Source organism: Seriola dumerili, unplaced genomic scaffold (genome assembly GCF_002260705.1).
Source record: "Seriola dumerili isolate Sdu_G_001 unplaced genomic scaffold, Sdu_1.0 BDQW01000044.1, whole genome shotgun sequence".
NCBI classification, from domain to species: domain Eukaryota; kingdom Metazoa; phylum Chordata; class Actinopteri; order Carangiformes; family Carangidae; genus Seriola; species Seriola dumerili.
The window spans coordinates 7706494-7730495 of NW_019174299.1; the positions used below are offsets into that span (position 1 = coordinate 7706494).

General features: G+C 40.0%; 1 protein-coding gene across 1 annotated transcript in view; it reads right to left on the bottom strand.

Moving 5' to 3' along the window:
• Nucleotides 1-24002, bottom strand: part of LOC111217662 (carbonic anhydrase-related protein 10-like) — a 112544-nt gene that overhangs the window by 80624 nt on the left and 7918 nt on the right. Inside the window, exon 2 of the mRNA XM_022739626.1 lies at nt 22029-22103. Within this exon, the coding sequence (XP_022595347.1) occupies nt 22029-22103 (75 nt within the window). The remainder of the gene's footprint in view (nt 1-22028; nt 22104-24002) is intronic.

The window sequence follows — 24002 nt, forward strand, 5'->3', positions numbered from 1 at the left end:
AACAAACACTTATTTCCTTAGCTTTCTCAGTTTTTTCCAACCACAGCAGAGTAAAAAAAACAACTAATGCATGTGTGTATGATGATCCACAGTGGTTAATATTAAATAATTAATCAGTAATTAGAAAAATAAAATAAACATATCTGTTTACTAATTCAGACTGAAACTGCAGCCAATTACACACTGGCTCTGACCATGTTTGTCTCAACCGATAAAGACTGTGAGGCGTTGTTAAATGAAAGCGGTCATTAGGAAAATGGCATCATGAAATAAACAGACTTTGGGAGAGGAGTATTTCGAAATTAAACTGCTATAAATGATTGTGGAAAAGGAGCAGGGTGACACAATAAAATGACACAATCATTTTTAAAAAGAATTATAAAAATATATATTGGATTATATCATGATTCCATGGCTATATTATTTTATATTTATTTTATGCCATCCTTGCCAGTGCATTATTGAGTTAGTTAAAAGCTAAAAAGCTTTCTGTGCAGCCAAATTGTAATTAACGGTAAAACTATGTAATCCAGAAAATAAAAGAATTCCACGGTTAGAAATGCTCCGACACACTGCAGCTACCAAACCCTCAACAAGATATCGATTGCTCCCACACGCAATGAAAGTCCATGTGATTGAAATACTTTCCCTTTTCTGAAAGCAAAATGCCCATGATGCATTCCTTCAACAGCATCATGATGCTATACTTACATTGTAAAGTATCACGGAGCCTTGAAAATTAAGTGTGTTTATATTGTCAGAGCCAATTAAGCACATATCCTGTTATATGCTTTTACGACACATTCTAAATGTATTCACGTTTATACAGTCGTCAGTGTATTTGCTGAACAGTGGACGACACTTATGCTTCTTTTTCTATTATTCCGCTGTGAAGTGTTAGAATACAGTTATATTGCTGTAGTTTACGACAGGTGGACTATGCTGTAGAACAGTTTAGTGCTTTGGATAAGACAGCGCTAAGAACACCGGGAACACACTGACTGTCTTGCGTGTATCTGGTGGCTGCGTCACTGAACTGAAAACCCAATGTGCTCACGCCCAGGCAGGAATAGTTGAACAAGGGATTATTTTTATATGCCAGCGTTACAGCAGGTGATCCAATTATACATCTGAGCCTGGTCCGATACCTACTTGATGTTCTGCATTAGCTAAATCAGTCACATTCACCACGGTCAAAAAAACTTATGACGATCCAAAACTGTGTTGACGTCTCAATGTCGAAAGCCCTGCTTTCTCCAAAACACCAAACTAATCACCTGTTGTAAATTACATTGTATAATTGTACACTTTACAACTGTAATAGAAAAAGAAGTGTAACCATAGCAGAATACACTATTTAACATATACACTGACTACTAGACAGAGTTTGACAAATCTGGAATCCAAATCATACTGTGTGTCTTCAAGCCATATTCTATCAAAAATAGCATATCTACTTAATTGGCTCGTACCAGTGTGTAGAACATCGAGTCAGTAAAGGTCCAGGCTCAGATGTAAGATTCAGTCAGTTGGGTTCAGACCTTAATAAGTTAAGACTAAGTGGCCTAGGAACTTGAAGCATGATACAACCGTATGGATATCCTTACAAACAGCTAGAAATCCATGTCTGTCTGTTTATCGTCCATATGTCTTTTAAGAAGGTCGTGGATTTGTCAGCAATATAATCAGCCTCGCTCTGCTCTCCAACAACAATGTATTAGACACACCCCAAAGAACACACTGCACATAGAGACATGCAGTACACAAAGTGGTCAGAGCTAATGCCGACAATGATTTGATTTAGGATAAAAATAACTACACTCATGCCATCAGCAGGTGTCAGGACCAGGAGTATTATGCTGTCCAATTATGTGTTATCAATTATGTCACGTTTTTTTTAATTATCAGTGAACCACAACTACGTCTGATGATTCTCTGTTTTCTGGCGCAAAAAAAGGAAACAAGAAAACAAGACAGAAAAACTCTTCTTAGACTTTACAACCTGAAACCTCTTTTCAATCGCGACTCAATTTTTCCCGCTGTTTCTTTGATGCCGAATCCTCAGCTCCATCAACGTCCCTTCATCTCCGTCTCGTCTCAAAGCCTATTTCACATCTGACATGACTTACAGAGATAGACATTTAAAAATAACATTATTTTTGTATCAAGCTGTTAGGAGTGCTGCGTGTCAAGCAGTAATCTCACATTCTTAAGAAGATAGAGAGGGGCTGAGAGAATAGTGTGGGTGGTGTGGGTGCTGGTAAGGATTGTTGAGGAACAGCTAAACTGTACTATTCAGAGAGGGTCTTTACATGAGACTGCTGTCAGCGGTGGATCGCTCTATAACGGGTGGTACAGGTCACAAGATAATCCTGGGTAAAATGAAATAAAACAGGAGGATTATATGGTATAAAGAGAACGAGTAAGGGGTCATAGTGTGTTACAGGTTCTGACTTATGACTTTGACCTTTGACTTGATGCCTCACGTAGTGCAGAGGCCGCTTTAAGGTGCCAGGATGACCTCTGGATGTATCGAGCATTTGGAGTATTTCATGTTTTTTTTCCAGTACGTGCTGTGCATCATTCCGCCCACAGGAGTGCAGGGCACATCAACATGGTAGCCACGGTATAAAGTAGCAGTAAAATAAAATGCATAATTTTCCTCCTAAAATATTAAGCCGCAGACTATCCTTCTCTGACCATGTTGCTCTATGCAACATCAGAAAATCAGACCTTACTTGACTCGGTATGCCCCAGGTCTTAGTCCAGGTCACGGCTACCTCTTGCCTCCCTCTTCAAGAATCTGTTGAAGACTCCTTCTCTTCAGAGAGCACCTCCTCTCCTAACACCTCTAACACCCTGACGTGTCCAACTAGCTCTTACTATACACCTTCACTTCTTTACCTGATCTCCTTCACTTATCAAATAGATGTAGAACCTAGTACTTACACCAAGGTCTGCTACTGCAGTGAAGCTTCAGTGATGTCCCTCACTCTTTCGATAAACGTGTAGTCTCTGAATGCTGCATAAAGCTGATCATTTATGAAATAAAGAAGTGTTTATAGTTAACTTACTGTGTTGATGCTGGGTGTGTGTTTTTACAGTAGAAAATAAAACTAACCACTTGTATAGACTATATGCTGTATCAGTAGCTGAAATCAAAAATAAACTGGATACAATAGAAGCGTTTAGATCAAAATGCACAAACACAGACACTTAACTTTGTGTCACGTGACCACAGTCTCTTCAAAGATTGCGGGCAGCAGGAACTAGGAGTAATAACAGGCCAACAGGCTAACCTTTCACTGTGTTTCCATGCGAGCAAAGTGGTGAAATTATGTAACAACACAGATATATAATGAATGGTTAAGAGTAATGGACTACAGGCAATGCAAATATGAAATTTATATTGGATTTTTGCAAGTTAAATGAAAGAGCGTGTGTGAAACAGTGCTTCAACTAGCGCTTGCTAATAAGGAAATCAGGAGCGTAGCCTGTGAGATACAGGTCATACAGGTTGTGATGGTGTGTTGTTGTGGTGTGCAGTGTGTGTGTGTGTGTGTGTGTGTGTGTGTGTGTGTGTGTGTGTGTGTGTGTGTGTGTGTGTGGGTGTGTTGAAAGTGAAAGCAGACATTTAATGTTTCATGCAAGTTCAACAGGGAATGTGAATGTTCATGTGTCATTCAGTAAATCAAGACAACCTGCAGGATGAAGCTGACCTGCTACTGCCAGCTCTGTCTTTCTACATAGAGTTTTAACAGAGATGAATTAATTTCTGATTTATTTTTGACAGAAAATGTCACTAAAAAGTCCCTGTCTCCACATGCAGCTGCTAAAATGGTTAAAAACATACTATTTATATTCTTTCATGTCAGTGTCATATTCAGATTCAGCCTAGACATTGAAACTATAGTGGAAGGTGTCAGTTTTATGTGATGTTACTGGTATGATGACATCATCAGGTCTTTTCTCTGTCGGTTTTATCACAAAAATAGGCAGGATACCTAATCCTCCAGATCATGCGACGAAGCCACGAGGCGTGAGGAGCACGTCTGTGTCCACTCTAACCCCTTAACAAGGGCGTCGAAATGAAAACCAAGACGTTCCACATCCGCCACAAACACGCCACGCAGCCAGTGTGTTCCTGGCGTTACACTGATGTGCTTGTGTTTCTGTTTCCAGAGCGAAAAGAAAAGAAGTAAAGGAATTATTTCAAACTTATGCACGCCTGGAAGTCCAAGTGTGCAACATATGCTCCACCAAATGGTGCACAGAGAAAGTTGTTCTCTGTGGTCAACTGAATAACTGTGGGTCAGAGAATTTTTTTATTCTCAGGCAGGAATTTAAAATTTACTGCAAATAAATCTTTAGAAAACAGTCAGACACAACCTCATCCAGCCTCCCAACACACACTCTGAAGCAGCTGCTCTGCTCTCGTGGCCTGTGGATGCGTGGAGACGGCTGCACACAAACTCCAGACAGCATCCATGAACCAGTGTAAGAGAGAACATGACCTCCTTAGCCTGGCTTGACCAGTGTTAGAGTTTTAAATATCATTTTAAGATTTTTAAAATGTGCAAAGTTATGCCGGTTGGTTCCACAGCTCATTCCTTCCTAATGTTTTAATCAGAGCCATTTTACCAAAAAGCATATATTAGCATTTCAATTCAGTTTTAACTTTGGATGAAAACTGTAGGGATGCTCTGTTACCTGTCTTAGGTAGAGGTGGGGCCACTGAAAGCCTGAATTTAAACTTTTATGTCGGCAGCTCACACACAGTGTTCACGAGACACCAGATCTTTAAAAGACCTGATAGTGTGGAATTAGAGAGAATGAGTGAGTCCACAGGAAATCAAGAATGTGTTGAAACCTTCACGTCTGAAGAAATGGCTCTGGCCGACCTGGTGCACACTAAAGGTGCACACCCGAGTCCTGAACATCACAGGGATGAACGCTCCCTCTAGATTTTTCTTCAGTCTGAAAATAAACACGGACAGAACAAGATAATCCACTCTCTCCTCTCTAACACAGGGGAAGAACTAACAGAACCTGGCCAGATAAGAAGGCAAGCTGTTGAATTTCTCCCCTCCCTCTGCATCAGTGAGTATGTGGAGAATGACATGCTGTTTGAGGGGTTCTGCAGTGAACTGCCTCAGGTCTCTGAGGAGATCAACTCTCAGGTGGAGCGGCCTGTGGAGGTGCAGGAGCTTCATGCCCAGCATGCAGAGCATGCAGAGACAGAGTGCTCCAGGGATACACAGCCTGACTGTCAAGTTTTGTTAAGCTTTCTGGGACATTTTAGCAAACGAGCTGTTAGATATTTTTCATTCAAGTCCGGCCACAGATTTACTTCCACTGTCCTGTCGCAGGGCTGTTATTACCCTCCTGCCTAAATAAGATATAAGCTGCAGGACATCAGGGACTGGCACCCAGTATCTTTCCTCTGTACAGATCACAAACTTCTGTCCATAGCCTCGGTCAATAATGGAGCAGGTCATCAGAGGCAGACATACTGTGTGAAGAGATAACATCTACCTAATTTGTTTGTTTTGGATGTTTTGGATGTCTTCAGCTTATTGGGTATAAACACTGATGTGATTTTTCTAGATCAGGAAAAACCTTTTGACTGTGTTGAGCACTTCTTCCTCTGGAGAAGTTTGGGTTCAGTGCTGCTTTCATTGACAAGATCAGGGTGTTGTACAGTGATATTGAGAGTGTGCTGAAGAGGCATCCAACCAGTCCCCCAACCTGAACAACCATATAGGTCGTTTTTTTTCAACCCTCTGATACCACCCATAGAAATAGCTCCCCGACGGTGCCAGGCATACTGGAACATGGTTGTCATGGCTACAATAATAAATACGTGGACTGTACCAAGAGCGGCGTACCTACTTTTGTCGCCATGGTTACTATAAAAACAGTCATGGCTTGGTTTGGTTCAGGAAAAGATTGTGATTTGGGTTAAGATAAGTACTTCCTCAACATTAGATGATCTTTGTTGTCATGGTTACAATAATAACAATGAATGCTAAAGGGTAATAGAAAACTTAAACAGCTACTTTCACATGGGAGTCAAACATCGATCTCCTGTGTCATATTCCTGTGTTTTATTGACCCATTCCTCCTGTCCAACCTCCTCCTAACACAGACTGCCTCTCTTCATACTACATCACCGCACTTTTCCCTTCGCTCCTGTCATAATTATTACAACCATTAGATGTCACCTAGCAACAAAACATAACTATGGGTCATAATAAGCTGCTGCACAGACGACCTGTGGGCTAATTTTTTACAGGAGGACTCGAAGCATCCCGCAGGGCTGTGCACTGTCTGGTAAGCTCTGTGCTCTTCCCCTGGAGCTCAGGCTACGAGAAATACGCACGTACTGCAGGCCTGATTTTACCTGGTGATAACATTGTTTACCTGCTTATCCAGATGTTGCCATTGTTTTTATTAAATATCAGAGTTGTGTTGATTTGTTGGCTGATATTGCAAAAAAATGGAACAGTGTTCTCTGCGGCAACGGTGAACTGGAGAAAAGGTGAGGCCCTTGCTGTCAGTGATGGTGTGATGTTCTCCCAGGTCAGAGCTTGGCCTGGAAAAAATACCAAAGTCCCTCTGTTGCTACTTGACAAATAAAACGATGATGGTCCAGAAGAAAAGGAAGTGACTTTTCACTCAGTTATCTAAAAGAAATAGAGTACTTGTGCTTAATATTCTTGTAGCCTCACCTGGCCTCACATTTTCTGAGGTCTGAGTGTATTGTTTTTATCCAGAGAATAGGGAGACGTGGCCTCATCCACCTGGCCACCAGAACAGCCACCTTCAGGTTGCAGTTAAGGGACCTGACAGGACCAGGACCTAGTGGTCAGTGGCATTCTCAGACATGTAATCAACGACAAACTGGATGCTGCTCTTTCTAGTGTTTAGAGTTAAGTGGACTACCTCTTTTTCATCGGCGTGTTTTTAAATCCTGGGTGAGGCTGGACGTCTGCGGCGGCAGGCACAGAACACAACTCTCTTTTATTTACCACAGAACAATTTGTAATCTCTCATTATTTGAACTCTCATTTAAATATTTATTTGTGAATTTTGGTTGCCGGGAGGATTTCAATCAGTGTAGCTCTCTAGGTCTCTACACTCGTTCCTCCACGCTGTTGGAATACTCGCCCCTCTTTTGGCAGCCATGTTTTCTCATATCTTCCTGTTCCTGTAGTCTGTTTGCACTCAGTCTGTAATTTGGTGTTTAACATCAGTCGCTGTGCTCTGGTACAGTGCCTCTGTCTTTTTAGGGCCAGATAACATTTTGCTTTGTGCATGTGATTTCTCGCTCTAATAAGTAAGGTATTTTTGTTTTTGTTGTGTTATCTGGTGACTCTGACACTTTTGATCCTCTCTCTATCTCTCATATGTCTCTCTCTTTCTCTCCCTTTCATATTTCTGTCTCCCTCCTCCCGTCCCATCTAAAATTGCTCATACCTCCTCTACTGCGTGGGAGTAATGTAGTTTCCCCCTTCTCCTCCTCCTCCTCCTCCAGATCTCACTACTTCTCTTCATTTCTTCTTCTTCTTCTTTCCTCTTTCTATTCTCTCCTGTGGCCCTGTGAGTCTCTGCCAGGGTGTGTGTCTGCATGTTAAGTACGTGTGAGAGAGAAAGACAGAGGCACTGACAGAAAGAGATATTAAGAAGAAAGAGTGAGGAGGACATAAATTGGCAAAGTGCATGAGAAAGACAAAGGGAAAAATATATATGGATAATAACAATATGTATGCGTGTGTGTGTGTGTGTGCAAGAGAGAGAGAGAAAGAGAGAGATAGAGCGAGGCAGAGGCTCCTCAGATCACTGACTTGGTGTCCTACTTACTCTCTCTGCAGCACACCCAAATAACAACCCTGAGCTGTGATATAATATACCCAGAACACACAGACACAGAAATAACCACTTACACACACTAAACAACAACAGCGACATTACATCCTGTACAGACACACGCCCCCATCTTCACAATACACAAACACAAACTCCACTATAAGTTGGTCTCTCCTCCATGAACACACCAGGGGTGATGCAGTCTGTTTTGTCTTTTTTTTCCCTGCTTTTCCTTTTTCTCAAGTGGGCTATCAGCCATCCCCCAGCATCCTCCTCTGTAACAGGGACAGAGGAGAGACACACTCAGATTTCACTTTTCTTCCTTCCAGCTTGGAGCATATACCGATGCAGAGCACATTAAAACATCAGCATTAACCCAAATTAGGTCCAATCAATGCTACATACCACAGCCTTAATAGCTAATTTACCAAGCCTCTCCCTATATGGGCCTTTGAAATACACAGACACAAACAAGTTTTAAATGAGCTCCATCATGATCAGTTTTGAGTTCTGTGGATGAAGAGCTCAGTAAGAGACACCTGCACCCCTGATTCTGAGCCTGGCTATTTACCACAGACTGTGCATAAAGATGGACGTAGCCTTTTTGAGGGGGCTGCTCCGCCATAGACATATATACATAGATGCCACATTGGCTACTTCAGCCGCTTCAGCCCATTGCTGTGATGAGTCAATGTTGCCGCCTTTTTGGACTGGGCAAGACTGCCTTGTAGACAAATAGGTATAAATGGAGGAGCTGCAGCTTTTCTGGATAAAAAGCTCTATAACATTTACATTTTTCAGTGTTTTCTAATTCTCCTCTGTTTACTTGCATTTAACAGGCTCGTCATGCCAGGTTCAATATGGCAGTGATGTTGTCGTACAATCCAGTGGACAACGTCTACGTATATATGTCTATGTGCTCTGCCGTCGCCATCTTGGCAGTGCCTGACTCTGCCTAACTCCCGAATAGTCCAAAGATGGGCAAAGAGGTGCATGCCAGTTTATGGCAAGCATACACTTGCTAACCACACCCTCAATTATACATAACATTAAGTCTTAATCAAATGTAAACAGGTGAGTTATATAAACAGTTGTCACGAAGGAGGAAATTAGCTATAGAGCCCAAAACTGTTTTTTGTACCAGGCTGTAAACATGTTTATTATGGACATTTTAACATGGGAGTCAATGGGGATTGACTCACTGTTGGAGCCAGACTCTAGTGGTCATTAGAGGAGCTGCAGTTTTTGGCACTTCAGTGTTGGCCTCATTTTTCATTTATGCATTTATGTATTAGTTTAACATTACCAAATAATGAAATGTAATGAAACGATTGCAGCTTAACATGTTTTATTAGATTCTGCTGATATGTAAATCTGATTTTACTGCTGTGTCATATGACAGAGATATAAGAACCAAAGTAGAACTTTTAAGATAGTTTAATTCTTTAGCTGCTTCATTACTGCAAACATTCAGTCTAGTTTAGGTCCTGATTGTGTTACAGTACAGTTTCTCCTTGATGAGGGAGTTTTTAAAAGCAGCGTAAGGCCCTGTTGACCGTGTTGCCTCCCTCTGGGGCACCAAAGTCAGGAATTTTCTCATTCTTCGTATAGAGGCTTTAATAATTGAAAAGGACAGTTTTTAGCTGGCTCTGGGGACGGCAGTGTTGGTCTGTTCACCCCTTTGGTACAGACTGAAATATCTCAACAACTATTGGATCACCATGGCATTTTGTGCAGACATTAATGGTCCCTAGATATCCTGTTGACTTTAGTGAACTTTTGACTTTTGTGTTTGCATCACCATGAGTTTTGACAATTTTTGTTTCTAGTAATATGTACAAGGATACAGGGAGCTTTATTGTCATCTCACCACAGTTACATTAAAGAGGACCTATTATGCTCATTTCCAGCTCTATATTTTTCTATTTTTATTCTTACTCCACTAGAGCATGATTGTCTGTTAAATTATTCATTATCTATCTCAAACTGCAGCCCCTTAGTTGAGACTCTGACTGAAACAGGCAATATTAGCTCCAGGCTCTTTTAGGGCCCACTCCCTAAAAGCCCACTTTCTTCTGCTTGGCCAACATCTGGGAGGGACAGCAACTGTCTCAACCTCTTACCATTGTGGAGGATTTGAAAATAAACTATAAAATTACTACTTTCCTTCTTCTCTCTCCTGTCCTCCTTCTTCCTGTAAGTATCTTGCTCTCTCTTATACATGTACAATGTAAAAGTTGAAAGGTTGAGGTTGAAAGAAACCCTCACAAGTCAGACTGAGGCTTGAGACTGAGAGGGACTGCAGAATTGACAGAAGGGACAATGCACATCAATTATTGTTAAACAGGTCCTCCTTTCTCTCCCACACACCACATATGTGAAGCATAAAACAGATCTTTTTGCTGTATCTTGACATCCTTCTCAGAGGCTGGCACCATCACAAAAGCAACACAAACTTTGTTGCCTCTAACAACGCTGGGCAGACAACTTGTGCTCTGGCGAAAACTCTGAATAAGAGTTTGACAGTTTAAAAAATCTGCTGCGCCGAGCCAAGAAAGCTAAGAAACTCAAACTTTGAAGGGAATACAGAATCCAGTCTCGCCAGTTTGAAGCCAAGAAATGTCTAAATTGTAGAATCTTTCCAGTGCAGTTTGCAACATTCAAAAACTGCATGGCCACTGAACAACAGACAGCCATGATATCTACAATATGAGTTCTTGTAAAAGGAAAATGTCCTTTATAGGATCTAGTGTGCACTAAATCCTTTACAGGTCATTTCCCTTCCTGGTGTTCTTTAGATATAGTTGAATAATAATATGTCAAAGACTTCATATCAAGGCCAGATGTGTTGGTACATACATCAAAGTATTGCACTTTCATAGAGTCATCCTTGATTCCAAGGTCAAATAATTGAAATTGAAGCAGCAGAATCTGAGATATCCAAACTTCAAATCCTTATTGTGGGTGAAGCTTCAAAGATTCTGGACCCTACAAATCCCATTATGCTGCTACATAGTATCTCTGATTAAAAGTCCACAATAACCAATTCAATCATGGATGCTGGTTATGATCTGCTACTGTTCTTGCCAGTGTAGCTGTGTCCCCTGCCTGTGTATATTTTTGTCAAATGACTTAAAATTAACACAGTAAAACTGTATTTTAATACATTCACAATTTTGTTCTCATTTACATATTTTTTTTTCTTCTTTCTTTTTCTTTCTTTTTCTGTTGTCAGATAACAGGATGAGGAAGAAATAATAATTTGTGGGATTGGCTTTATTGGCATTCAACATGATTGCTCACAAAAGGTTAATGCCACACAACCATTGACCAGCACTGGGCAGGTCTTTGTCTTTGTTATTCATATGCTCCATTTTGGGGTAAGAAATACCGCAACCTACTGTAGATGGAAGACTGAAATGGGAAGGAATATATGTGTTTATTAATTTCACCAGTGTGATGTGGACACAATGTAGGCTACCTTCCATGCACTATTCAGGACATTGAGATAAAAGATAAAATAGAGTTCATTTTTGGAAGAATTTTCATTTTGCTGGTAGAACTGCAGCCAGTTAAAGAGAGTGGGATTTTGCCCATCCAGGTCTTCTTTGATACTATGTCATAATTGGGTAAAATAGAGTTTGAATATATCATTTGGATTTGTGGAGACATGCATTCTGAGGTATTTAATGTTGTGTGGTTATAGGGTTATAAAGTCTCAGACTTTGACCAGTAATGGAGAAGCCAGATACCTTAGCAAATCTGTTAATCAGATTGTGGACTACTGGGAGGGAGATTGGGGGATTTGGGAGATATAACAAGATGTCATCAGCATATAGACTGATTTAATGATGGTGTGAATTGGTTTAATGAGACAAGGGCAGCCTTATATAAACTCCTTTACTGTATCTAGAATTCAATCAATGGCAGATTGTTTAATCTTTGCATCTGTTTTGCTTTCAGATAGATTAATTACGTTGAATAGTTTTCCTTTGATGAAACTGATCCAGGTGCACAGGTGATGAGATTAGTTTATTTGCTTATAATTTATACATCAGTGTTTCAGTATTAGTTTATGTACGGTAGTTGGAGCAGTGTGTAGCGTCTTTGGTTTAGGGATAAGTAATCAAGGCACTATTCATAAATTATATTAATTGAATTATAAAACTATGCAGAATTTAGGAGATAATGTTAAAAAATATAAGGAAGAGAGATGTCTATAATTCTACTGGGTATCCATCTAAACCTGGGGCCTTGTTGTTGGGCATGAATAGCAGTGCTTTCCTCTGTTCATCTAAGAGAGTGATTTATCCAAATTCTCTGCATGGGTTGTGTTGATCTTTGGGAGGAGATATTCCTAGATGTATGTTTGATCTTTCAGTTTGTGGTTTCACTTTGATTAGCCAGAAGTATACCAGTTTTCTAAACACTGGTAAGAAGACGACTCATGTTTGGTTTTGAATAATTCTTTGGTGATATGTCTATGTCTGTAGGCGTTTGAGAGGCCGGGGCATCCAGTCTCTTCACCTCTTGCTGTAGAAAATGTTCTCTTATAGTTTCTTCTTTTGTTTGTCAGTGGAATATGCTTTTATTCTACCTCTTAGACCTGCTTTTGCTGTATCTCAGAGAGTGCTTCTACTTCTAGTTATATTAGGGGTGCTGTTGGTTTCTGTAAAGGATGCCCATTCTCTTTCAAAATACTTGATAAAACTGGGTCTTTTAGGGGTGTGATATTAAAGCACCATCTAGGTGGGGATGTGGATGAATTCCTGTTATTTAATTTGAGGCTGGTGGTCTGAAGTAATAATAATACTGTGGATGTTGGATTCTATTGCTCTACGTGAGACTGTTGTTGAGCCGAAAATAGCTGATGTCGTAGTATTTTGGTATGAGGAGTAATAATAATATTCTCTTTTGTCTGGATTGTGTCGTCTCCAGATATCCATTCACACTCTGACATGTATTGTTTAATCGTAGTTGAGGAGTGGAAAGGCTTATGGGAGGTTGAAATAGACGAGTGATCAAGATTTGGATTTAATACAGACTTAAAATCACCTCCGAGAATAAAATGGAGATTAGGAAAGTTGGCTAATTCTGAAAAGAGTTATAGAAAGAAAGTGGGGACTCAGTGCTTGGGCCCATAGATTGAACTATTGTTATACTGTCTTTCTTAATGTTATCATTGATGATATTAAAACATCCTTATGGATCAGTTAGTTTATTTATGAAGGTGTGGAGTGTTTGTTTTTTTTCAGAATAGATGCACAAAGTTTTTTGGAGTCATAAGTTGAGTGGTCTGGCCAGTTCATCTGGCCTTGAGTTTCTGAGACTCGTTTTCATCTAATAGACAGATGTCAGGGTTCAGTTTGTATAGATGGCTCAACACTTTTTGCAGTGGAGCTGATTCCTCTTATATTTCCGGATGTTATATTCAGTGCCAATGTCATGGCATGCTCCATGCAAACTTCCCTACCTCCATGAAATGCACACATACAACATACAGAACAGGAAAGACATGACACTAAAGTGCAGGGCAGAAGAAAAAAAAATAGCAACAAGAAAAACAGAGACAAAGGTCTTAAACACCATGTGAGAACATTGAGCACAAAACAAAACCATGCAGAGAACATTGTGTTTTATTGTGGGGCCAACTGGGTGTTCTATTCTGTTCTAACAATGCCTTCTGTTTGGTGATATTGTGATCTACTAGAAGATGTAAATAAATGAACAAGCCATCAATTAATCAAATGAAGTGAAATGAAAATGCAAGCATAAATATACATACCTGGCTCATACATGCATACACATACACACTCAGATGCTCACCTCACATATACAGTATACTGTATATATATATATATATATATGTAAAATACATACATATACACCTACACCGTAAATACGTATATACATATCTCTGAAGCAGTTGCAGATGTTTATACATACAGCCACATACATACATACTTATATATACACATACATAATTCATATATATGTGCCTTCACCCATCCATTCACACATACACATACATACCCCTACGTATATTAACAGGTGATGTCGATAGGTAGACAGATAGACCGTGACTTAGGAAGGCAGACAGATCGCCATATGAAACAATGGATAGAAAAGATAGATGGATAGATAGATGCTAATAGAAGGGTAGATAGATAGATAATTGGATAGATCCTTGTTTTTATGCCTCCACACTAGTGACAGTGATGGTCGGAGGCATTATGTTTTCAGGGTTGTCCGTCCATATGTCTGTAAGTCTGTCTATCCCATGCTTGTGAACACAATATCTCAGTCATGCTTTGAGGGAATTTCCTCAAATTTGGTACAGTTTTTACTTGATCTCAAACAGGAACCGATTAGAATTTGGTGGTCAAAGGTCAAAGGTGACTGTTACCTCACAATGTATGTTTTTGGTTTTGTGAATGCAATATCTCAGGAACGCCTCAAGGGAATACCTTCAAATTTGGCACAAACATTTACTCAAAAATGAACTGATTAGATTTTGGTGGTCAAAGGTTAAAGGGCAAGGTCAGTGTGACTTCACAAATCATGTTTTTGGCCATAACTCAAGAATTCACACTCTTGACTGGTTGATGGACTTTATTGTTTATTGCCAGTTAATTGCTTATTGACTCAAACACACTGACCTCAGTGTTCTGCCATCTGGTTCAGTGGACCACTCTGTAAAAGTAGTTGTCAAGGAAGTGCTCTAAGTCATCCAGAGTTTTGCTGGTATAATCAAGGAAAAATGATGGTTCAGTTTGTTTGGTCGCTGTTTCAGAGAGTCTGTACAGTAGTTTGATCAAGTTTGGTAGTTTGGTTAGTCTAACGACAGACTGCTGCTATGTTGGATTTCACCCTTTGTCTTACGATGTTCTCACGCTCACCTCACTGCCTCACACTCACATATTAATGTAGCTTTAATTCTAGGCTTGATAATAAATTAAGCTACATTAGAGCTGGCATTAAAAAGATAATATTGAACTCCTCTGCTATCGCATTTATTAAATGGTTATTAATTGTGTGACCTGTTTTTTGGTGGTGATGAGGATATTTGCTGGAAGATGGTGTTGGAATCCAGACGATCAATTAATACTTTATAAATTTGTTGATAGGATGTACCTAACCCCCAGAAGGCATCACTCTATGAAGATCATCCATCTGTCTCCGGTGTGATAACTCCCTGGGGTCATTTATGCGTATGTATTGGGAATGCCCCAATGTGGTTAGATTCTGGAAGCAAATATTTCTCACTGTAAGTGATACATACATGAAGTAAGGATCCACCATTGGGAAGGTACGAAGCATAACACATGGTTTTGACACCTCTTTTTATACATGCACATTCTATATATGTAACCATACACCATGGGGGGTTGGTGAATTAAAAAAGAAACAGGTAAGAAAATGTATGGTGTAAAATGTTTCCTTTCTTGTAATTTCCTCAATAAAGATTGTTCCAAAAAAAATGTGTGACCTGTTTTCCAGTACTGATACTTTACTATAATAATATATTGTATTCAGGCCACTGTGGCAAGTCTGCTCAGTTTCTTGTTATACATAGAAAAAGTTCTTGTTCAAATTGTCCTTGCCCTGGTGTAAACCTCATCTACAGGCACCAAGCTTCTGTTTGGTTTATTTGATCTCTTTCTTTGAGATTTGTTCACAGTAACCTGGAAGCAAGGACATGAGGTTTTCTGTTGCCGTGACATTTTAGGTTAGCGTGACCAACAACATCCATCAATCATCCTTTTACTGACTGTTTCTCACATGTCCAAGTAAATGGTGATGGGGGAAGTGCTATCATCAGAGCCATCTCTCCATCACCACAGCGCTCAGTCGAGATTTCCTCTGAGGCTCTGAATGGACCTCAAGTCGTGATCAAATTCAAATGACTGAGAGCAACATCTCCAGGCGGGAGAAGGATGGGTGGCTGTGGATGAGATGAGGAGAGGAAAAACGAGAGAAGAGGCAGTGGAAAAGTGGACCAGCGATGAACAGTTGGGGAAAAGAAGGAACCGAGGAGGAGAGGGGCTGAAAGGGCAGAGGAGATGTGAGAGAATAAAGGCAAGAGGAGGGAGAAGATAAAAGGAGACAGGGAGACAACCAGACACAGATGTGATCAAATATACATAAGAACTGTACAACTAAAGGATGAACCAGACGCTCATTACAGCCTGAAGCAAAGAAAGACAGAGAGGTGAGAAGAGAAACGACAGAGGGAGAGGAGGAAGAGTGGATAGCATACCAACAGTGATAAACAAAGAGTGAAAGAGATGAGAGCAACTGATAAAATGTTTCTGTTTACTACTAAAAAAATTAAAATGAATAAAACTGTAGGACCAACAGATGTGACACTGTTGACCAGGGGCCACTGATACTTAACGATTTCATCTGCTGCAGACCTCCATAAATGTGTAACCTCTTAAGGCTACTGTGGCAATGTCCATTACATCATACACAACTCTTTCTGGTTGGACCTCTACAGCAGGGCCAGGCCTATAATCTGGAATGTCACTGACTGACTGACTGACTGACTGACGGACTGACTGACTGATCATATTTCCATCGTTGGTCAGTCGAGTGCCTCATGTCTGAGTTGAAGTTTCTTGTTTCTGACAGGTTCTATCAGGGGGTGTTTACGGCCTGCAGTGTTGCCAATTTAGCACATAGTCTCCAGATTTAGAGACTTTTTTTCCAAACAGACTGGATATAATCCTGGAGGGAAGACTATGGGAAAACTGCAGGGAAGAGGAGGTGAGCTTCCAATACACTGAGCCTCGCCACCATTACAGCAAATAAACTACTTTCATTGCATGTATAATTATTACTAAAGGAGGCAGAGTAATAACTAAACATAAGACAGACCGAGCAGAGAGAGCAGGAGAGAGGGAGGGAGAGAGAGAGGTCATTGCTAACTGCTAAAGTAACTAGCAGACCTGAATAGCATGTAAACAACAGAAACACCAGCAACCTGAAAATAAGACAAAACTCCTGATGCAGCACAGAAATAAAAGCCCTGTTAAGAAATAAAGGGGTTTCTGTCCACTGAAGCACTATAGAAGGCTTTTAATTCAAACGGTTACAGGAAATGTTGAGTTTGTATTAACATGTAATGCAGTAACTTTAACACGGCAAATGGGAGCGACTGAAAACAGAGCTTCGTACTAAAATAATTACATATACATAGATACATATCAAACAGAGGGAGTTAGACATTAATAAAAGTCTGTTTTGTTCTGGAGTTGAATTAAATAAAGACTAAACTATTGTGGATCCCAGACAGAGGCTGTGAGCTGAGAAAGAGACTAAATAAGAAAGATAGTCAGTCTCTTCTAACTTTTTCTGAGTGCTCATGGTACAGTAAATACAGCTGAAATCACAGCTTAGTCTTTGTCTTTAATTTATGTGTTTGGTGATTTTGTGAGATGACACTGCAGCTATAAAATCAGGATTTGACCATAGGTGGTCCAGCCATATACCAGGTTTTGACATAGTCTTGTTTCCATGTTAATTGGAAATTTAGTGATGCATTTCATGTTATATTGGCCTATACAGGACATTTTTTCTTGTAAACAATTAGCAAGAGAGGAAGAGCATGACAGAGAAAGAAAGGGAAGAGCAAGAGAGGGAGAGAAACAATTTTAATGCATCTTTTTCTTTTCATCCCCGTGATTTTCCCCAGTTGCTCTGCTGAGTGTCGCCCCATTAAAGATCCATCAATCTCTGCTGCTCTCTGATGATCCCCTAAACTGTGTTGTGATAAAGCGAAACTCGTGAGTTAAGTTGTTCTCAGTTACAGATTTCTCTGTTTGTTGTCAGTGAACAAAACAAGTCTAAAGCAGTGATTTGATTGGAGCTCATGAATACGACATGGCAATCAGTCACTCTGAGACTGCTGCACTGCAGTGCTGATCACATCAATATTTTATGGTCACGACAATGTTTGACAAAATCAATATAAATAACAGGTTAGTGACAACAACTGTGATAGACTACTACTGTACTACCACATGGTCCCTGGCCCTTATTGGTGAGTCTACTGTCTTTTGAGGAGGGGAAAAACTCAAGCATAGTGAGGATGTTGGGCCTGAGAAAAATATGCATTCGCAAGTTTTGACAGCTTTAATGTGGATATAGGCAACTTTATTTACACCACACAACACCATATAAAAGAAGGCTTGAGATAGCACAGTAATTAATACAAGTTAAATACAGAGGCCCAGCTTGTGAACAGGCAAGGCAGGCAACTGCTTGGGGCCCCAGGCTGTTTGGGGGCCCCTGAGGGCTGACAAACTCCACAGTAATGTCTCAAAATGCGCCTTCCTCCCCCTTAAACAACCAATGGACGATTTGCAATCTCAGAAGCAGTGTTGCCAACTATTCTCAGTACAGCCTGCAAATACATACATACAAGATAATTTTTTTTAATCTAAACATACTTTGCAACTACATCATTAGCTAAATCTAACACTCTAATACTAAAAAAAATATTTTATGCAGACTGTTGCACAGACTGTGTGAATAGAGCACTGGAATAAATTCATTATTGTTAAGTTTGTCTATTTTGAAAACAGAATCAAACTTAGATAGTAAAGTAAAGTCATATACAATGGGGATCAGTGATTGGTCATCTTATTCATGTCTCTGTCTGGCTGGTGATTGGTCGACTGAACGTGCTGCTGCTCTGCCCCACCCACTGAACACGGTCAGTCCACAGCCACATCAGAGCTCATTCACTGAGAAGGAGAGGAGATAATGTATGTCCAGAAAGTGTCTTGATATGTCACAAACTGCTTTTATGTAAAAAAAAAGTAGGTAAAGCTGCTACACAGCCAGATCCTGTGAACATTAAGCATCACACAGGGCCAGGCTAGATGTTTCTCCCTGTTTCCAGTCTGTATGCTAAGCTAAGCTAACCTGCTACTGGCTGCAGATTCATATTTACAGTACTAATTCTTTGCAAAGAAAAAAAAAAAAAGATTATTTCCCAAAACCTTGAACTATTCCTTTATGGTTACAATCACAGCAGAAAAGGTGGCAGCAGTTGTTCAGTCTGCTGCTGAGCTTACACTGCTCATGTGCATTAAGGGGCGCAGTAAGACCATGTCAGTAAACCAGCACACACAATACCAGAATGGTAAATGGACTGCACTTACTGTATATAGTGCTTTTCTAGTCTTAGAAATCACTCAAAGTACTTTACAATACCTGCTGCATTCACCCATTCGGTCACACATACATACATCACACCCATATACTGATGGAGTCGCCATCAGGGGCAATTTGAGGTTCAGTATCTTGCCCAAGGACACTTTGACACTCCAACCAAACTACCAACCTTCCGACTAGTGGATGACCAGCCTAGCCTCCTGAGCCACAGCCGCCCTGGAACTTGCTCCATTAACTGTAATGCAGCCATCTTTAATGTTGTAAATTCCACCTATGTGATTCCTTTGACCAGTCAAAGTGTCTCTATTGCATTTGTGCAGTTAATTTGGGCAGATTTGCTGCAACTCTGCAAGAAACATAGTGTGGGCACGATAATTATCATGTGCATGTGAACACATAAATGACTAAATGAGTAACAAATACCCTTATAAAGGATTTATAAATGGTTTGTAATTATGTTATTAATTCGGTTGTTAATAAATCATAAATAAACAATTATAAACACTTTATAACAGTTTATATACATTGTTGCAGGATTACTATTTGGCAAGATCAAGTTAATGCTTATTACTCATTAATCTTACTAATGAGTTACTACCATTTATAACTGGTAAAATGAGCCTTATACTAACTGATAAATAAATGTGTTTTACACTTTACAATAAGACTCCCTTTAACAGTTATAAATGTTTGTAACTACCTGGAATGCTGAAGTCCTAAAGAAGATACCAACCAGCAAAAAGCTTCTCCATTTTAATTTCCACTGTGCTGAACAATCTGATAGCGTGAATTGTAATATACATAAATTATAATATATACAAATATGTGATGAAGCAGCAGGTACAAATGCTGGATGATGGAGAAAACAAAGGAAGCTCAGTAACTAATGAGATATGTACATATGTACAACAGTACAGATAAATGTGCAAACTATTTTGTAGGGGCACCGTTGCTGTATCCATGGGCTCAGCACCACCCAAAATGATTGTGATTGGTTTAAAGAAATGCAAACCAACCAGAGAATTTCCTCACCAATAGCAGCCAGACCATTCTCCAGCGCTGAGGTCTGGCTATGCGAGATTATGTGTGGAGATCCCAGGTGAACCGTAGATGGACACAATGGAGTACACTGAGTTTCCTGTTTCCACAGCTGTAGCACAGAAGCCTCTAGGACATGCTTATCTGTTATCACATTGGCCATTGCTCCATTGGTCTCACCCAACAGCAACAACAATATGACAAAACAGTCAGTAGCCACCAACCAGTAAACACTGGTCTGATGCATGAAGTTGTAGGGGAGGTGCAGAGGATATTAGGCAAAGATGAAAGGGACAGGTGTTCTGAAAACAACAGCAAGTTAGTTCCCACACTTTGGCAGCAGATTTGAATCGTTTACCAGATGCTGGAGCAGCAGCAGTGGCTCCAGCACACAGCTCATGGAGGCAGTTAAGATAACATGACGTCCTATGACGTCCTATGACGTCTTATGACGTCTTATGACATCGTATGACGTTGTATGACGTTGTATGACGTCTTCTTTGACATCTCCTTGTGTTCATGTCGTCGTCAGACGTCGTTGTCAGACGACATGAACACAAGAGACTGGACATGCTACTCAAAAAGGCTGGGTCTGTGCTTGGCAGGAGTCTGGACTCACTCAGGACTGTTGTGGAGAGACGCATGCAATGTAAGATGGAGGCCAGCTACAGCTGCAGCAAACATCTCATCTCACTGCGCTGCAGAACAGAGAGGTTCAGGAGATCCTTTGTTCCCATTGCCATCAGGCTATACAACACCTCAGCCAAAGGGAGTGGACTAATCTAATTATTATTGTTTATTTATTATTAACTGTTTTATTATTATCAACAATTAGCAAATATACACATGAATTTATCCTAGCGGATAAATGAAGTATCTATCAATCTATCTATTTATCTAGGTAAAGGAATCACCATAGTGATTTGCATTATCCTCTGAGCACCACAGCCATATATATATATTTCATACCAAGTGGCACTGCCGTCCCTTGAATCATACTGGGAGTGATGGCTACAAAACTGGACTACAAAACAAGATATGGATATTTTCTCCTCTTCTCTGCAGATACATTTTAAATACCTTAAAGACAACATGATTCCCCAACTAACAGTTATCATCTCAAAAGACTTGTGTATTTTCATTGTAATGTCATGGCCTAAAGGAGTGAACTAAACTGATTTTCTCCTTGGACTTTCCTAAAAACCCTCCTTTGTTATCAGGGTCATGCTCAGTGATTCTGCCTAATTTTGCATCATGTAAACAAACAAACAAACAAACAATGCATTCATTAAAACAGAAAATGGAAGTGCTTAGGAAAGAAAACAGAAGAAAACAGTATTAAATTCAATTCTAGTCACATTATTGTGACTTAAAAGGTGGTGGAGATTAGTGATCGGATGTTGACTGCTCTGTGTGTGTCATCTAACAGGATAACAAGCTAGTTAGCCTTTTTCCCCCAATCCATGAGAAGTCTGTATCACACAGATCGAAGATATCCACTGGGCTCACACCAGCCGTTAGCCTCTCCTAGTCATTTATAACCACAGGTTGATCGAGCAGCATTAAGCTGAATGAATTCTAATCAATAATCCTAGATGATAGGAATCACTGTGCCTTCAGGTTAAAATCACATGCCCCAGTTGGCATTCAGTTATTGTATTATTCATACAAAAATCCTTTAAAGATCTATTCTAAGTCTTTTCAAATTCTGGGCAGACTTAGCTTTAAACAGTCAGTCCATCAGACCCACATTTTGAGGATTTGCTGGATTCACAGACAGGAAGAATTTATTCTAAACCACAGCTCAAAAAATATAATCGACACTTCCAGAATTAGGAAAAAACTGGCCCCGTCCCGCCTCAGCATTTTCAGATATCTAACCATATGTTTGTTGGTTATGAACCCTGCTGTGTATGAGATGGGTGATGGTCTATTACCTGGAACAAAGCTCTCCTGGACAACGTCCTTATACGCCCACCAACCCTCATCAAGCTTGGATGTAATAGGCTGAGCTACAGGGAGAAAGAAAGAGAAAAAGAGGAAACAAGCTAGGTTAATAAATCATACACACATACATACACATATACAGATATGTTAAAAGCATTCATAAACGGTTTTAATTTTTAATTATCTTATATTATAATTGGTCTGTTGATGACTCTTCATGAAACAAAGTAGGTCAAATGGAGGTTTGTTCATATAGAGGGAATCCCTATGGTGCGTCACTGGTGTGCACAGTCGCCTATAGTACACATTACATAACACTTGTGTGTCTTGTATGTTTCTGGCCTCAGGCTGCCACTGATTGTGCTGTAGCTCCACTGCCACTCGACCCTGCAAGCTGCACCCAGCCTGCCTGACAGCAGCGGCGCAATTAAAACAGAGCTGACGGGTAGATCTGAATGGTAGAGTTTTATGTTGCACCAAGAACCAGGTCATATGATCCAAACATGAGCAATACTGCAGTTGATGAGTACTACGAGTATGCTACAGAGTCATTATGAAAAAGTGGAGTCACACTTCAGGAAGAAAACTTTACAGATTTGATTTGCCCAGCTCAGGCAGAATATTTCATCTTAGTTATAAAATATCTGGGTCTGAGTTAGAAAATATCCTGTAATTTTGTTATAAAAGGAAATGAAATATAATGAAATGTTTGACCACTGCAACTGTACGTTTGGTGTCTTGTAAACACATGAGAGCATCTTGGTTTGAGATCACACAAGCCGCGACGCCTGTTAACATGGTGACGCTCTGACCAATGATTACTCTGTTGTCATTATTAGATTATTACACAAGTTCTCATTGAGGTATCATTTTGATCCAGGGGTGTAGGTTTGCATATGGACGGTGGGGACAAGTCCCATCCAATATACTCGTTGGCACTGTTTGGAGTGAAGTCATATTAGATAACTCTGATGTGTCCTCTCACAGGCTGTTTCCAAGACAACTGAGGCATGCTAGCATTTGATTGGCTGAAAAGGCGGGGAGGCTCACAGTATGTACAAATATCATAATTACTGCCAGATATGGAAGGGGCAAGAGTGGATCAGTGTCCTGACAATGGTAAGTTACCAATGCCGGTCCAGACCGCAAACATGGGGCGAAAATGTAGTATTTCAGGTGACTCCCTTTCCTCTGTTGTCTGAACTGCAGCACACATAAAAGAGACATCAGGAACTTTTTCATCATCTACAGGGCAAGTATAAGGTAGTAAACTAAGAGCCAGCTGCCACACTGAATTCAACTTAAACCCTGCTAGCTACCTAACATCACCAGCCTTATCTTATTAGCTTGTTAATACTGATGCATCACTGGATTAGCAGCATTTTACTGTTGTAGCTGGTCAAGGTGGAGTTAGCTTTAAATGTAAAATCAAGGGGAAAAAGATGAACTGTGACACTTGAACAGTTGAATATAAAATGATTATGGATGCAAAAGTATTGTTTGTTTTTCTTCTTTTAACTCATTTTCTAAAGTTTATTTTCTTTTAATCTTTTATTTGTTACTGTGTGAAGTTTTTATTTAAATATAAATACAGATCATATGTTAATAAAACTGTTGTGTTGACAGAATTTAAAATTCTCTTTGTTTTGGAGGGTTGTTGTGTTGTTGAGACCAAACGCCCTAGTTTTGATCTCAACTACACAACTGTTCATGTTTGTGACTGCATCACTGTCACTGTGACAGAAATTATCCACAGACATATAAACACCATCATTATCCACAGACATATAAACACCATCATTATCCACAGACATATACACCGTGAAGAGCTTGAATACAACAGTATATAAAACGATTCCTGGTCTCTCTCTCTCCCCCTCTCCCCCATTTCTCTCTCTCTCAACCCAACCAGTCGAGGCAGACAGCTGCTCCGGTTCTGTTGGAGGGTTCTTCCTGTTAAAAGG